A 16,493-nucleotide genomic window follows, 5' to 3' on the forward strand; every position below is an offset into this window, starting at 1 on the left:
CCCCGCCCCGGGGGCGGAGACCGGGCGGAGCCGCGCGCTCTCCTCCGCCTCCTCCCGACTCGCCGCGGCCCCGGGTGCCGGCGGCGCATGTGCCTGGCGCCCCCTCCCCGGCCCTGGATTCCACTCCCCCTCCGCTGGCGCTGCAGCCGCAGCCGCCTCCAGGCCCCGCGCCGCCTCCGGAGTCCATGGCCGGGACGCGCTGGGTGCTCGGGGCGCTGCTCCGGGGCTGCGGCTGCAACTGCAGCAGCTGCCGGCGCACCGGCGCCGCCTGCCTGCCTTTCTACTCGGCCGCCGGCTCCTTCCCCTCGGGCGTCTCGGGCCGCCGCCGCCTGCTGCTGCTGCTCGGGGCCGCCGCGGCCGCCGCCTCTCACACGCGGGGCCTCCAGACCGGGCCTCCGTCCGCCGGGAGGCTGGCGGGGCCTCCCCCCGCGGCCGCCTCCGCCGCCGCCGCGGCCGCGGCATCTTACCCGGCCCTGCGTGCCCCGCTGCTGTCGCAGTCGCTGGCCGCGGCCGCGGGCCCGGCGCGGAGCTACAGCCAGGTACGTGGGCGCCGCGAGGGGCCGCGCGCAGGACCCTTCCCCGGGCGCGCGCGCGCGCGCGCTCCCGCGCCCCTCCGCCGGCGCCTCGCGTGCACGCCCGGGGATCCGCGGCACGCGCCGCGCGGCCGCCCCCCCACCCCCGCCCGCCCCGTCCTCCTATTGGGCCCCAGAACAAGGGACGCTCTCCCAGGCCCCGGGTTTTCTCCTTGTTTTGTTCTCTCGAGTGTCTGGCCGGTTGGGCAGTGTAAGTGTGGCTGGGGGTGAATGTTGAGGCCTTGTTTCCCGCCGGCCCATGGTAGGTTTGGGGCGGCTGTGGGCGCCCCCTCCCCGCATCCCTGTCGCTCTCCGCACGCCGCCCGTCGAGTTGGGAGGCCGGCCCCGCCGAGGGGTGGGAGTTGCCGCGCGGCCGCAGCGAGAGGCCTAGGCGGCCCCGGCGCGCCTCGAAGCCTGCCGAGGGGACGGTCCACGCGCTGCCTGGCGTGGGCTGGGGCCGGGGGGCCGGGGGGCCGGAGGCTCGTGGCGCGCGCTCCGCTGTGCCTCGTGCCGCCGGGAGAGGCGGGCTGCCCCGCTTGACTGAAGGTCACCCCTGCCCTTCCACCTCCTCTGGCAGAAGGACCTTTCGGGCCGTGCGTCGCCGCCGACAGGGAGGACAGCGTGGGGCCCGATTTGGAGGTGGGGGGGGGCGGCGAGAAGAGCGGACGCCTGCGGTCGGGCCGGGACCCGGGGACCCGGGGACCCGGGAGCGGATGGACGGTGTTTGGTGAAGTCCGCGTGCCCTTTAGGAACTCCGGTTGCAAGTCGCGTGTGCCCTGGAGGGAGCCTCGCTCCTGCTCGCGAGCGCGGGTCCGGGAAGCGTCCGCTCGCGTCTTCCCCGCCACCTCCTGCCTCTCGATCCGGTTTCTCTCCGTGCAGTTCGGGCTCCTCCTTGAACTTCGGGAACCCGGAGGCTGATCCGCCCGGCCTCGGCTGCCCGTGGCTGAGCTCATGGACTTGAATCCTGGCCCCATAGTTTGTGCTGCCCTTTTCGGTAAAAGCTGGAGATGCGGGTGGAATTCTGGGAAAATGGGGAATGGTACCTTGATTAAAGAACACAGACGATCTCCACTAGGCCTTGGCGAGGCGGCTACTCTCTTGTTTTTGTTTGTTTGTTTTTCCCCTCTGAAATTGACTGTAGGGCTATCTGTTGAGCCTCTCCTAGTGTCAGACACTGTGCTCAGATTGATCGTGGACTTCCTAACATTATGTGGACGTCTTCATGGAAAGGATGGGAACCTGCAAAGGCGTGAAGCATCTCCGTAGCATGATAGATTGCAAGTCGCTTGCCTGAGAGCCCGGGTGGTCTTTCCACGTTGATTCGTAGTGCTTGTTGCATTTTTATGAAGTACGGGAAAGACATCTATCTGCTCGAGGCTTCCATGCATCATGGACTCCTTGTAGGTAGAGGTTAAGTCTTAGTGTAAACTGTGGGATGGTACCAAGGAATCTTTTTCTTCAGCTCCAAAAGAGGACAAGTCTTGAAACTGCGGTGGTCGTTCCTGGTTATGCTTGTAGTGCTGATTGGAATCTTGTTAAATTCCAGTTTTTGCTGAATCTTGTAAAATACAGTTCTTGGGGGATGTCTCAGGCTCTTGTTATCTTACACTACTGCTTTTGCCTCTTAGGATTTTTCCTTACTCAGTTGGTCTGATTTACCAGTTGACAGACTAGTCTTTCCAAACACCCTGCTCTCTCGTTATTTTACCCACTCCGAAATGTCTTTTATTAACTCTTTCTTGCCTACTGGATGAAGGGGACACATTGAGCTTGACATTCAAGTCCCTCTGCTGTATGGTACCAAGTTCCTTTTGCCAGCTCATCTTCTTTGGCTCCTAATTGTACCCTGCAGTGGAGCCAAATGGGATTATTGCTGTTTTGCAAACAGGCTTTTGTTCATTCATATTGCTTCTTCCCCTCACCTCTCAAACTGGAATGCTTTAGATATTGCTGTCAAAATTCTGTGCTTCCTTTGAGGCACATATTATGTCTTGATTCTTCTGTTAGTGTTCTGTTTTGGATTCCTAATAATCTTGGATCTTAATTGTAGCTCATAAAGCATCCTGTCTTGTAATGCTCGTCTTAGTCTAGATGGTAAGCTCTTTGGGATGAGAGCCTGATACCGCGCACAGTGAGTAGGAAGCATTCATATTTGTCCAACTGAAGGAACCCTTCTTGTTTTTCCTTAACTAAAACACTATCATTAGGTGTAATTCGGGACCGATAATTTAAAAAAGAACAAGCCCTGGATGAAATTTCTGTCCTGCGAAGTCATTGGGATATACCTGCCTGTTGGGTTAGAATGTATAATTTAAGCCAAAAAAGGATGCGTTAGGGATTTGTGAAGTTTATTTCTTGCCTCTGAAATAGTAACTGTCCCCTAAGAATAACATCCAGGGCATTGGTTTGCAGAAATAAACATATTCCCAGTAAGGTTGTTCAAAGAAGTATTTTTACTTTTCTTCATTTGTCTCGTAAGGAGTCCAAAACTACGTACCTGGAAGATCTCCCACCCCTCCCTGAGTACGAGTTGGCTTCGTCCAAGTTAGGAGAAGAAGTGGATGATGTTTATCTCATTCGAGCTCAAGGATTGCCCTGGTCATGCACTATAGAAGATGTGGTTAACTTTTTCTCAGGTATATTCTATGTGTGTTTGAAATACGTAATTTTGTTTGAGTGCAAGGTAGTCTCACAACATGGTAGAAACCAGTTTTCTCCAGAAGTTTTGGTATGTACTTAACCAAACCTCAAAACCAGTTCAGCATAGCTCTTTACGTAACACATACATTTAGAATACAAGATTGCTTATTGTCCAGGGATATAATTTCCTTAATAACACTTTTGGAATGTTTACATATCTGTGATTAATTTTTAAGTTCTGGATCTCACTATGATTTTTCATTTTCCTCTTTAAAAAGCTTTTAGGGGACGCCTGAGTCACTCAGTCGGCTAACGGCTCAGCTTGATTTCAGCTCAGGTCATGATCTCAGGGTCCTGGGATTGAGCCCCGAGTCTGGCTCCGTGCTCAGTGCGGGGAGCTGCCTGAGGAGCCTCTCCCTCTGCTTTCCTGCTGGCGCTTTCTCTCTCACACATAAGTAGATACAATAAATCTTTTTTAAAAAGGGTTTTTTGGATTGTTTGTTTGTTTTAAAGATTTTATTTATTTATTTAACAGAGAGAGATCACAAGTAGGCAGAGAGGCAGGTAGAGAGAGAGGAGAAAGCAGGCTCTCTGCTGAGCAGAGAGCCCGATGCGGGGCTCCATCCCAGGACCCTGGGATCATGACCTGAGCTGAAGGCAGAGGCTTTAACCCGCTGAGTCACCCGGGTGCCCCTATTTGTTTTTTGAAAAAGATTTTATTCATGTATTTGAGAGAGAGCGAGAGCAAGCTGGCACGAGCCAGGAGAGGGGCGGAAGGACAAGCAGACTTCCCTTCCTACAAAGCACAGAGCCGCTGCCTTGGGCTCAGGTCATGATCTCAGGGTCCTGGGATCGAGCTCCACATCAGGCTCTTTGCTGAGTGGGGAGCCTGTTTCTCCTCTGCCTGCCATTCCCCGGGCTTGTGCTTGCTCTCTCCCTCTCTCTCTGTCAAATAAATAAATAAAAATCTTTAAAAAAGAAAAGAAATGGAACAGTGTATAGACTACCATCTCATTAGCGTTTGGATGCCTTCAGTGATGGGGGTTTTTGTAGGGGATAGGATAGACATTTTGGTTCATGGTTTGTTTTGTTGTTGGAATCTGAGGATTGCATTCTCATGACTTGTACAATTGAGCTAAAAGTTTGGTTTCGGGTTTTGATTTCACGGTCGTACTTTCAGACTGCAGGATCCGCAATGGTGAGAATGGAATACACTTCCTCTTAAACCGAGACGGGAAACGAAGGGGTGATGCCTTAATTGAAATGGAGTCCGAGCAGGATGTGCAAAAAGCCTTAGAAAAGCACCGCATGTACATGGGACAGCGATATGTGGAAGGTGCGTGAAATCGCGCTCTGGCTTTTGTGATCCGAACCTCAGCCTGTACTTCCGAAGGCAGTTTCATTTGATCCTTAGCAGTAATGAAGGAGATAGGCATTACGAATCCGCCCTTTTACAGGGCACGAAAATGAAACGCAGAGATAATCTCATTTTCTTATCTATAAAATGAGGGTGTTGACCAAGTTCACCTCCCAAGCTGGGACGTTTAAATAAGTCACAGCTGGCACACGGTAAATATTCAGTAAATGCCATTCGTTATTTTCTCCAAAGAAGTACATGGAGATTAAAAACACTGGCTTCTCCATTCTTGGATAACCCACTAAGTTAATGTCTTCTTCCTTTGCTATGGAAATGTGCATGCTTGTGTGCTTTTTCTTTGCAGTATATGAGATAAACAATGAAGACGTGGATGCCTTAATGAAGAGCCTGCAGGTGAAGGCCTCACCTGTGGTCAACGATGGTGTGGTTCGCTTGAGAGGACTTCCGTATAGTTGCAATGAGAAAGACATCGTAGACTTCTTTGCAGGTGCTTTCTAGTTAAATCATGTTTGGGGCCTCTTTCCCCCCCCCCCCCTTAGTGTTTTCTTTATATCTTAAATGAACCTTTTCCTAGGTAACTGCATGCAATTGTATTAGGTTCTCTAGGGGAGAACTCTTCACTTAGGCTACCAATGTTTATAGATTATGTAAGTGTTTTGACCAATTATGCTGACCTTTGGAGGATGTCACATTTCAGAATTACTTCATGCAGGTTTATTTGACTGTTGAGGAAGATAACCTCTTGTAAGAGTGGCCATATTTGTCTAAGAAAGTAACAATTTTTATCATTTAAAAGCATTATTGTCTAGTTCTCAGCTCTGAAAAATGTAACAGTAGTGTTGTTAGTCTAAATTCCTGTTTCCCCTACTACATAATTAATGCCCCCCCAAAAAAACCCCAGAGATTGTGTATTTTAGATGGATTGCATGAATCCTAAATATTCTGGAAATATAGATGTGTAGGTGTTACTAGCTTTGCTGCATAATAATTTTCTTTCCCTTAGGCATGTATCCAACTTAAAGACTAGCAAAACAGGCCTTAGGTTATACTAATGAAAAAAAAATTACTAGTATGTGGATAAATGTATTTAGTCCTAAGGATAAAAATGGCTCCTGTTAGTAGCACTAAATCTGTAATAATTTTTTGCCGTCCTAGGACTGAATATAGTAGACATCACTTTTGTCATGGACTACAGAGGGAGAAGAAAAACAGGGGAAGCCTATGTGCAGTTTGAAGAACCAGAAATGGCCAACCAAGCCCTATTGAAACATAGGGAGGAAATTGGTAACCGGTGAGTGAAACAGATTCTCATAGTGCTCCAGTCCCGTGCTAACAAAATGAGCGGTAATTTATTGTCTAATGCCAGTCCACAGTCACACTTTCCGGAACATACCAAAATTGTCTTTTCAGAGTTGTGGATGGTTTTTGTTTTGTTTTGTTTTGTTTTTGGAGAGAGCAAGCTGGAGCGCACTGAGCTGGGGGGAGGGGGAAGCAGCTCCCCGCAAGCAAGGAGCCCGAATAAGGGCTCGATCCCAGGATCCGCGGACCATGACCTGAGCCTAAGGCAGATGCTCAGCTCATTGAGCCACCCAGGTGCCCCTCAGAGATGTTTGTGTTTTTTTTTTTTTTCTTTTGCTTCCAGAATCTCGATATGGTCCACGCATGGCATTTGATTGTTATATCTATAGTTCTCTTAAACTAGAACAAGTCTCCTTCACCTTTGTATTTTTATTCCGTTTTCCTTTAAAAGTGCAATTAACTTCTGAACAAACTAAGTCCTCCTGTACAATGTCTCATGTTTTATGTTGATCTTGTTGCTTCTTTATGGTGTGACTTTGTTCCTTTGTATCTTCTATTACTTCCCAAAAATGGGAAGTTAAAGCTGAAGTCTTGAATTGATTTGGGTTAACATTTTGATACCGATAATACACTATAGGTATTGCTGTACATCACACTGGATGCATATAGTGTTGGATCAGTTCATTTGTGTCAAATTTGGAGTACTGAAAAGTGTCAGATTTTGGATTATTGTTTTGCTGCTTTCTGGCTGTTTTATTTGGCTCTGCTGAAGTTTTAAAAAAACGAAAAGCTATTATAAAGCCGTATATTTCAGGATCTGTGTATAGAGTTGATGTAGAGGTCTTTATACAATTTTTTTAAAATAAAAATGTGTATGCAAGCCAGCCTCCTCTCCCATTTTCTTTTAGTACTCTTCACATTTTCTTATAACATGTCTTAGAACAAATAGATTAGTGTTACGTTTTTATGTGGGAAGATTATGGCAGTGTATAATAAATTAAGAAGTAGTGCCTATCTAATCTTTATAGATCTGTAAATACAAATGGTTTTTGTAATTTATGCTTAATAACCTAATTTGGAAAAGCAGTATTGAGAAAAAAACTGGTTTCAGAAGCTTGGATTTAATAGTCAATCCCACTGCCAAGCAGATAACAAGTCAGAATTGACATTTAGTTCATCGAATTCTCATTGGTGTCTTGTTGAAGTTCTGGGGGATTTTAGCTCCTCATGTACTCTGACGTTTAATATCTTACACAGATATCATTGATTTTCACAGAATTGTCTTGTAAGGCTTTAAGAAATAGTTAACCGATAGTAAAATAGTAAAAAACAAATAGTAAATGACAATAGTAAAAAACAATAGTAGAAAACAAATCCCTTCTGACCAGATATTTTCATACACACAATTTGTCTTGGCATAGTTGTTCTCACGAAGTAAAACAGAATAGAAAATACTCTTAAGGGGCGCCTGGGTGGCTCAGTGGGTTAAAGCCTCTGCCTTCGGCTCAGGTCATGATCTCAGGGTCCTGGGATCAAGCCCCGCATCGGGCTCTCTGCTCAGCAGGAGGCCTGCTTCCTCCTCTCTCTCTGCCTGCCTCTGCCTACTTGTGATCTCTGTCTGTCAAATAAATAAATAAAATCTTCAAAAAAGAATATACTCTTAATTAAATGTGTATGAAGAAAGCTGTCGCCTTGGGCAGAGTGTGGGGGAGATTAAATCAATGGCCCCTTCTGTTGAGAATACTCTTCAGGGACTAGTATCTGTATCTAGTCTTTTTCTCTCTCATCTGTTATCTTTGGACACTTTGTTTCATAAGCTGTCAGAAATATTATATCTGCATGTTCTATTTTAAATGACTTCAGTGTAAAGTTACTTTGCATTATTTGTGTCTGTTCACTTTTGTTTTGATACAGGTATATAGAGATATTTCCAAGCAGAAGGAATGAAGTCCGAACACATGTTGGTTCTCATAAGGGAAAAAAAATGGCATCTTCTCCTACTGCTAAGTATATAACTGAGCCAGAAATGGTCTTTGAAGAACATGAAGTAAGTGAGGATATTCGACCCATGACAGCTTTTGAAAGTGAGAAGGAAATAGGTAAGGACCTGCGTCATGATGAGACTTACTGGATCTGTCTTGCACGTTTTGATATTTAAAATATTTTTTAAGACCACGTTGTATGGAATTATTAGATTATGGGACCAGGGAATTGAGTTGGAAGATTTATCTGTCTTTGAGTGTCGTATGTACTTAGAACATATGCAGAAGGGCTTAATTATTTCATAAAAGTTTTTTATATAACTGTTTTTGTGGATTCCATATGCAAAGCTGGGTGGCTCAGATATAATAAAAGAATTTAAAATGTCAACATTTAAACCAAGGTGAGAAAAGAATAGTTAGAGAGCTTGAATGTTGACTAAAGTAATTACTCCTCTGATTTCTAACCGCAAAGCCACATGTGGGATCTTTGAAGTTTGATCAATCTTTTTTCAACTCATGCCATGGTGGGTCGCTTGACTGGCTCAGTTGGTTGAGCAGTGGACTCTTGATTTCTGCTCAGGTCATGAATGGGGGTCCTGGGATTGAGCCCTGTGTTGGGCTCGGAGCTCAGCAGGGGGTCTGCTTCAGGGTTCTCTCTCCATCTGCCCCCATCCCCACCCTCGTGGGTGCACGGTCGCTCTCAAATAAATAAAACTTTAAAACCGTGCCATGGAATTACCCCGTTACCATGTTTATTCTTTTTTTTAAGTGCCTGTAACTCAGAACGTTCGTTGCCCTTTTTTCGCTCATAATCATGTTTCCTTCTGTTTTTATAGAAAGATCTGTTTTTATGTAATCTCGTAGTGGTTTGAGGCACTAAATCTTTGCACTAAATCCTCATGGGTGTTCAGGTGATATGTGTTAGGTGGCAGAAATTGCAGAACATTTTTGCTTTTAAAAATAAAGCCCTTCATCCTTACTGGTTCAGGAAGAATTGAGGATTTTGACATAAAGGGCATAACTAATTATAATCTGTTAATGACTCTGGAGGTTCTTCTGTCACCGACGGTGCTTTTTGTTCCCCCTCTCAGAGTTGCCTAAGGAGATGTCGGAAAAGCTTCCAGAGGCTGCTGACTTTGGGACTGCATCTTCACTGCATTTTGTCCACATGCGAGGACTGCCTTTCCAAGCTAATGCCCAAGACATTATAAACGTGTGTGGCAGTAAGATATCCAATCTCAATAGGTTTGGAACAAAAATCCTAAAATTAAACTTATATTAACTTGGGAAAGCTACAGAAGAAAATACCCTATTTCTGAACGATTTGTACAGTAAAGTGGCAGGCGTCCCCTTTTTTGTGGAAGCTTGTCTTACTTTCTTCCACTGAGAAGTATGGGTTTTATTACATTTTAAGGTCAAATGTATAATGATAAGAGGATTTTGTGGTACAAAATAATATGATGTAGCTTTAGTAGGCAAAGGAAGGAAGTTTGGTTTTTCTTTAAATTGGTTCAACTTAGTCATTTTTGAGTTTAGGAAACGGAGACCCAGAGGGAGTTTGTCACAGGGGAGGTATATGCTGAGCAAGAATCCCAGCGCACCTGAGTGCTCAGAAGCTTGTAGCCTTCTTCAGGATTCCCTAATTTTTGAGAAAGAAATTTTAAAAATATTTTTATTTTATAACAATGTATGAAAAGAGGGGCACCGGGGTGGCCTAGTTGTTAAGTGTCTGCCTTTGGCTCTAGTTGTGGTCCCAGGGTCCTGGGATTGAGCCCCTCATTGGGCTCTCTGCTTCTCCTTCTCGCACTACCCCTGCTTGTGTTCCCTCTCTTGCTGTGTTTCTCTGTCAAATAATAAAATCTCAAAAAAAAAAAAATATGAAAAGGAAGGGAAACAACAATAGCCATATTGGCTTCATGAATCTGAGGACATATACTTAATTAAGGTAGAACCAAAGCTAGAATCATCAGTTAGTAGTGGGTCCTCAGAGTTGTCTTTTTCTTTTTCTTTTGTTTTTTTTTTGAAGATTTTATTTATTTATTTGACAGAGAGACAGAGATCACAAGTAGGCAGAGCAGCAGGCAGAGAGAGACGGGGAAGCAGGCTCCCTTCTGAGCAGAGAGCCCGATAATGGGGCTCAGTCCCAGGACCCTGGGATCACGACCCAAGCCGAAGGCAGAGACTTTAACCCACTGAGCCATCCAGACGCCCCGTCTCCATTATTTCAAAAAAGCTTGATAGGAATCATGTCTTAAACCAGGCAGAGGTCACACAATCTCATTAAAGCATTACATTCTGTTGTTTTGGTTTGAAATGGTAACCACTCAGTGTGGTACCTCTGTTCATGTAGTGCTGGTAAAAAAAAAACTGGTGAGCAGGTGCATATCTGATATAAAAATGACTAAGAAATGAAAGATGGGCGCTCTTCAGAAACAGGGAAGGATGTATGTGGGAGGAATAACAAAAGTGGTCCTTGCTGGCATAGAAAAGTTAGAGCTCTCTTGATGTGTTGTGTATTGTACAGTTTTTTTCTGTGAACAGATAGTTGAAATGTGACCTTGAGTTCTCAGAGGATAGGAAAAGCCAGAAGACATGGTAGATGTGTAACTACTTTGTTGCTTAAAGAGATTTTCTAAGAACAGTGTCTTGGGTGTATCAGTCATAGTCTGAAACAAAAATGCAGAGTCTTAGACCGCTAGAAATTGGACCTAGTACCATTATGTTCCTTCCGGCTTCTGTTGTTGTTTAGTTCTTTGCTCCGCTGAAGCCTGTTAGAATCACCATGGAATACAGTTCTAATGGGAAGGCCACTGGAGAAGCGGACGTGCACTTCGATACCCACGAGGACGCTGTTGCAGCTATGCTGAAGGACCGGTCCCATGTTCGTAAGTGCTGCCCGTGCTGTTCATCGTCAGAGCTCAGCTTGTCTTCACCTTTCTCTGTTTTGGAGTTTGCCTAGACTTTGTCTTTGGGAAACTGTGCTCTTTTAATACTCCTAAATTAAATGTAGAAAGGACAGAACACTATATTGTAATGAAAAGCATTTGTTTGCTAATTGTCCTGAATATTTCTATGTGGAGGTGGGATATTTTTTTGCTTGTTTTTTAATTTTGTTTTTGTTTTTAATTAGGAAATGGACAAAGGGTTTGACTTGCTGTCTAAACTATGAGAAAATTTATATTATTATTTCTCTGTTTTCACCTTCTTAAAATGAATCTTTTCTTGTCATTCTCAGATCATAGATATATTGAATTGTTCCTGAATTCATGTCCAAAGGGAAAATAAGACTTCCAGGGACTCTAGATAATAAGGTAAATTTAAGAGGTATAATTGTGGGAATTATTTTCAATTGATAAATTAGGCATTAACTCACTAATTTGTAATAGGGTGAAAACCTTTTTTTTTTTTTTTTAATATTTTATTTATTTGAGAGAGAAGGGAGGTGTGCATGTGTGCACAGGCAAGGAACAGAAGGAGAGGGAGAAGCAGACTCTGCTGAGCACAGGGCCCAACGCAGAGCTCCATCCATGACCCTGAGATCGTGACTGGAGCCCAAATCAAGAGTCAGACGCTCAGCCGACTGAGCTACCCAGGAGCCCCTTAATAATGATCAGACTGATCAAGAGGACTCAAGCATCAAAATAAGGAATGAAAATCTTTTGGGAAATAGGACTCATTATGATTGAATAGTGGCGTTGGGTATTTTTCCCATATAGAATCTTCTGGCATCATCCCCAATGTTCATCCTGCTGTGTGCCTAAAAATAATTTTTTACCTTTAATATCTATATATTACGCTGAAAATGTGCTTATATATGCGTTCTTCTTAGAAAATTTAAACACATTTCCTTAGTACCAAGATATTAAAACGTTTAAAATGATAAATTTGATGTGTAATCCCGATGATTCACAGACCTGTAGCCCTGGGGCAAATAATACATTATATGTTAATAAAACAAAACAAAACAAAAAATCGATATATTTGAAATTGGGATTTTTCATTATTATCTACATTTAATGTACCACTGTCTCTTTCCTAAGAAAGTGTTATGAAAATAGTTGTCTGTCCTAGGAAGTACACAACTTCATAGAGTTAACTTAATGTGTGACAAATCTACTGAATGTTTGGATGTCCTCTCCCTTGACTAAATGTTATGTGGTATTTTTTATTTACCCATAAAATCTTTTAATGTATTATAATCATTTTTCTATTTATAGTGGTGCATTTGAGATAGTTATCTGTAATGATTTATTGGAAATACATGAGGCATTTCTTTACTATAGTTCATAGTTGTATTTGTCATAGGCTGTTTTTGGATATAAAATCCCATAATCTTGTGAGGTTGAATATTAGCTAAAATCTATGTAAAATATATTTTGTGCTCAACTCTAAAAATTTGTCTTTATACCAGGATGTAAACAATAATGTCTAATTTTCTTCACTGTAACATCATGGATTTGTCACTAAATGGATTTGCACTAAATCAGAAAAAAAAAGTATTGGGGCACTTGGGTAGGTCATCTGGGTAAGTGTCCCCAACTCTTGATAACAGCTCTAGTCTCGATCTCATGGTTTTGAGTTCAAGCCCCTCGTTGGGCTCCATGCTGGGCATGATGCCCACTTTAAAAAAATTATTAAATTTGTATTTCTAAATGGTCTGGGAAAGAGTATGGTATGGTAACACTTTTTCTTTTATTTATTTACTTTGCACCACTTTTTCATTTTGAGTCAGTGTGCAACATTTTTCTTTTTATTTTCAGGACGAAGCAAGAAGCATTTCATTTGCACATCTTTCTTGGACGTGGAATATAAAGTTCCAGTTTTGTAGCAGCAACTGCTAGAGAAAGGATTTGGGGGTTTTGGGTTAATTGCTTATAAGACAAATTGCATAGTGGACTGTTAAGAAAAGGAAAGATTCAGTTTGGAATTATGAAATAAACCACAAATTTAAATTTTTGTTTAATCTGTTCAAGATCTGATTTAAAAATCTGGTTTCTGTTCTATATGATTAAACAGTTTGTTTTCATAGAAGATGTGTTACCCAATGAAAAGACTACATATTTTTATTCAGTACTGTCCTTGAAAGTCTTTCTCCTGTTTTACAAATGCTCTGTTGGAGGTTTTGTCTTTTTGCCTCTGAATTAAGGCTCTGTTGTAAAACTTCTCTGGAATGAAATACTGATTTATTTTAACCAAATACTCACCAAAGCAAGGAAAGGTTTCAGACCTTTGAATCATTAAGGTTTGGCAGAGTAGTTTTAATTTTAGGTGTATTAGATTATTTAGGTAGGAGTAGAAATTAAAAAAAAAAAGAAAACCAGAAATAAGTACCACAGGTTAGTGAGTGTAAGTGACAACAGTTTGGCAGTTTTATGTCTTTAGAAATGTTTGCCTTTCTAAGCCTTGTGCTAAGGGCATTTAACTTTGGTGCCTGTATCCGTAAGGAGAGAATTCTAGTCTTAAAAGTTCTTTGAACACTCACCCCCCAATTTTTTGTTGATTGTGGGTAAACCTTAAGGGTGTTTGTTAGTCTCAAACTGTGAAGTGACCTGTCAAAACAGTCCTGACTGGTAAGGACGTTAATGGCTTCACTTGAATTCAAACCAGCTCCTGAGAGGAAAAAAAAAAATCTGTCTCCTCATTTTGCTTTTTCAATGGGATAGCACATCCCATATTTTAGAACAAGTAGGGGTGCCTTGCTTAAATAAAAATAGCATTTAATGTATAACTGTGTGAAGGGTTTATGGATAAAGCTGTACTCCTGTCACATTGTGACGGTACCTTCTGCTTTAATATTAAACAGCTTGTTATTTAAATATTGGATCAAAATGGCTGGCTTCAAAATGTAGTCCTTAATAAACTAACTTTACATGCACCTGTGTAGGAGAATCAAAGTCCTGTATACTTTCTTTGCCTTGTTCCTGTTCTCAGGGTGACGACTGCCACATAGTTACCAGGAGATACAATTCTAGTTCTTAAAATTGAATTAGCCCTGATTTCTGAGAGGTCATATCTGGAAGAGAGATGACGCCTTCTCTCCCTTAATACATAACCATCTCTGATTGCCAGCTAAGATGTGAAATCACTGTACTGTAAGTAGTCAATAAATGAAGGCTTCTTTCAGGCTGCAGATTACCCAAGAGTATTTATTTTGGAGTGTGTCTGTCAACCAAATATATTTTCGTTACGTCAAATCCTGGTATGGTATGAGAAGAAATTGTAATTTTCGTTTGTATTTCTATCATCCCATGTGAACATGACTTCATTAAGCATCTAACCATCTTCAGTATCACTAAAGTAGAAATGTGTTCTCATATGGGGCGGAGTATACCAGGCTATCAGAAGGGGTGTCTGTGGCTGTGTGATCTATTAGAATATGCTCCTTTCTCTGTTGAGCAGTATGTATCTTATTTGCTGTGGAAAAAATCTATAGGGACTATTGGGATTGGGGTTGGTGAGAAATTAAATCATTTGCAATTATTTTAAAGCTAATGAATTTCATTTGTACAGCTCTAGGAAAAGAATGAGAGCAAAATCATCAAGATGTTATGTGGTGGGTATGCATGAAGGTGGCCCGGGTTGTCTTGCCACATCAGTGGTGAGGGCTCAGTGCAAAAGGTGGCCGTTCTCGGGAAGTCATCTTAGGAATTCGTATACTTGACTCCCTTAGTAGGTGATCACTCATAATTTAGGCTAGTAAATGAGTGATTGCTGAGAAGGCAAATGTAGCTACTGGGAAGAGAAGGAAAGTACATAATAGATTAAAAGTAACCTTTCCATCCAATCAAAAGACATACTGCTATCCCCCAAAATACGACAAGACTGGGTTGTATAGTAGCTGTTGAAAGGAGTAATGATGGTGAATATTGCTCTTCTGGTGGGTCCTTTGTGTCTTTATCATCTCTTTGGTGATAAAGCTATGGAAAAACAGCAGGTTTAGATAAGGAGAGATGACCATCTTGCCGGGGCTAGCTACTTGAAGGGCAGGGGTGGCAGGGGCGTCTGATGATAAGTGTGTAGACACGTCTGATGATGAGCGTGTAGACACCATGGAGAACGTTGCTGGAGATTGTGATCGGATGGGGACACTCCCTGACAGGAGAAGGAAGCAGAACCAGAGTTGTCCCTCTGCCTGGGTGGATGAGGCTTCTGCCAGGTGGGAAGAGAGACTGAATCCACTGTGGAGTGGGGGGCTCGGAATCCTTACTACTGTGGTGCGGGGCGGAGGAAGCGGGAGAAGGCCCCTTACAGCCACAGGCCATTTTGAGGCAATGGCCCTGCTTTTGATGAGTCAGCAGGTCCTGTGGGCATCCTCTGCCAGGAACAGTCCTTTAACAGATTGTCATTTGGAGTGTTTCCTCTGGGTTAGACCTTATTCCTTTTATAATCTAAGACATTCCATTGTTTTAAGAGTGTCCCCTAAGTCATGTGAAAGCGTTCACATTGAACTGGCAGGGCCTGTGTTACGGAGTGGAACAGAGTATCTCCGATGTAAGGTAGAGGCAGGCCCAAGTTCCAGAGGCTTTACAAAAACAATGTGTAGTAGGAATAGGTTTTCCCTCAATCCAGACTAGATGAGACTCTGAGGTTTGCGGGAAGGGAATGAAGCCGCGATAAAACATTCCTGTGTAGGATTCTGTGTGTACATAAGATTTCAGCTCATTTGGGTAAATACCAAGGAGGACGATTGCTGGATCATATGGTAAGACTATGTTTAGTTTTGTAAGAAACTGCCAGACTCTTCCAAGGTAACTGTGTCATTTTGCATTCCCACTAGCAGTGAGTGCGAGTTCCTGTAGCAGTTCCTTGGCAACACTGGGTGTTGTCAGTGTTTGGAATTTGAGCTGTTGTCATAGGTGTTCACTGGCTATCTTGTTTGATTTTGCAGTTCCATAATGACCCAAGATGGTGAGCCTCTTTTTTATGTATTTATTTGTATCTGCGTATTGTCTTTGGTGAGATGTCTCTTTAGAGCTTTTGCCCGGTTTCTTAGGTGGTTTTCTTCCTGAATTTTAGGACAGGGATATAGGAAGGTTTAGTTTTGTTCTTAAACCTTGATGACATGAAAATAAATGGTGGGGTGATTTATAAATTGCATTTTATTTTTTGAACAAAATAAAATTCAAAAGATATACAAGGGTATACGGTGAAGTCGGCTTCCCATCCTGTATGTTAGCCACTTAGTTCTCCTACTCAGGCAACCCTGTCACCAGTTTCCAGGTAAACCTCCAGTGATGTTTACTGTATAGATGAGCAAATATTTAATAGACATTTTCATTTCTTTTAAAATATAAATTATAGCATAACTCTACATGCTATTCTGTGCCATTTTTTCCCTTCTAATATATCCCAAAGATCATTTTATATCCATATATCGAATCCTCTCATTTTTTAAAATGTACAGTATAGATATATGAAATTTAACCTGTCCATTACTGGTGAACAGGTGAATTGTTTCCAGTCTTTTGCTATTGTAATGCTGAAATGAATTATCTTGTATAAATTTATGTCATTTTGTACATACACCAATTTCTCTAGGATAAATGTTCAGAGTATGTGCACTTGTAATTTATATCTAAAATTAAACTTGTAACAATAATTTATTTTTTCTTAGTTTACACC

The 16,493-nt window shown here is 42.8% G+C and overlaps 1 protein-coding gene across 2 annotated transcripts; it reads left to right on the forward strand.

The window, feature by feature from the left end:
- The first annotated feature begins 29 nt into the window (after positions 1-29).
- Positions 30-14,006, forward strand: GRSF1 (G-rich RNA sequence binding factor 1). 2 transcript variants are annotated; one of them, XM_082726322.1, is made up of 10 exons: positions 30-539; positions 3,052-3,208; positions 4,393-4,548; positions 4,934-5,077; positions 5,746-5,881; positions 7,804-7,988; positions 8,963-9,084; positions 10,621-10,756; positions 11,107-11,182; positions 12,632-14,006. In XM_082726322.1, the coding sequence occupies exons 1-9, from the start codon at positions 186-188 to the stop codon at positions 11,154-11,156; spliced, it is 1,440 nt and encodes a 479-aa protein (XP_082582448.1). In that variant the 5' UTR covers positions 30-185; the 3' UTR covers positions 11,157-11,182; positions 12,632-14,006. The 2 variants fall into 2 exon arrangements, with proteins under 2 accessions (XP_082582448.1, XP_082582449.1); XM_082726323.1 differs by lacking the exon at positions 30-539 and adding an exon at positions 629-834.
- Positions 14,007-16,493: the final 2,487 nt, after the last annotated feature.

This window comes from Mustela nivalis, assembly GCF_964662115.1.
Source record: "Mustela nivalis genome assembly, chromosome: 4".
In the NCBI taxonomy this organism is placed as follows: Eukaryota; Metazoa; Chordata; class Mammalia; order Carnivora; family Mustelidae; genus Mustela; species Mustela nivalis.

Bases quoted from the DNA above. Each gene is read 5' to 3' on its own strand.
- GRSF1 (XM_082726322.1), top strand. From the start codon at position 186: ATGGCCGGGACGCGCTGGGTGCTCGGGGCGCTGCTCCGGGGCTGCGGC. The intron at 5,078-5,745 runs GTGCTTTCTAGT...TTGCCGTCCTAG, and splicing joins CATCGTAGACTTCTTTGCAG to GACTGAATATAGTAGACATC. The intron at 9,085-10,620 runs GTGTGTGGCAGT...GTTGTTGTTTAG, and splicing joins ATGCCCAAGACATTATAAAC to TTCTTTGCTCCGCTGAAGCC.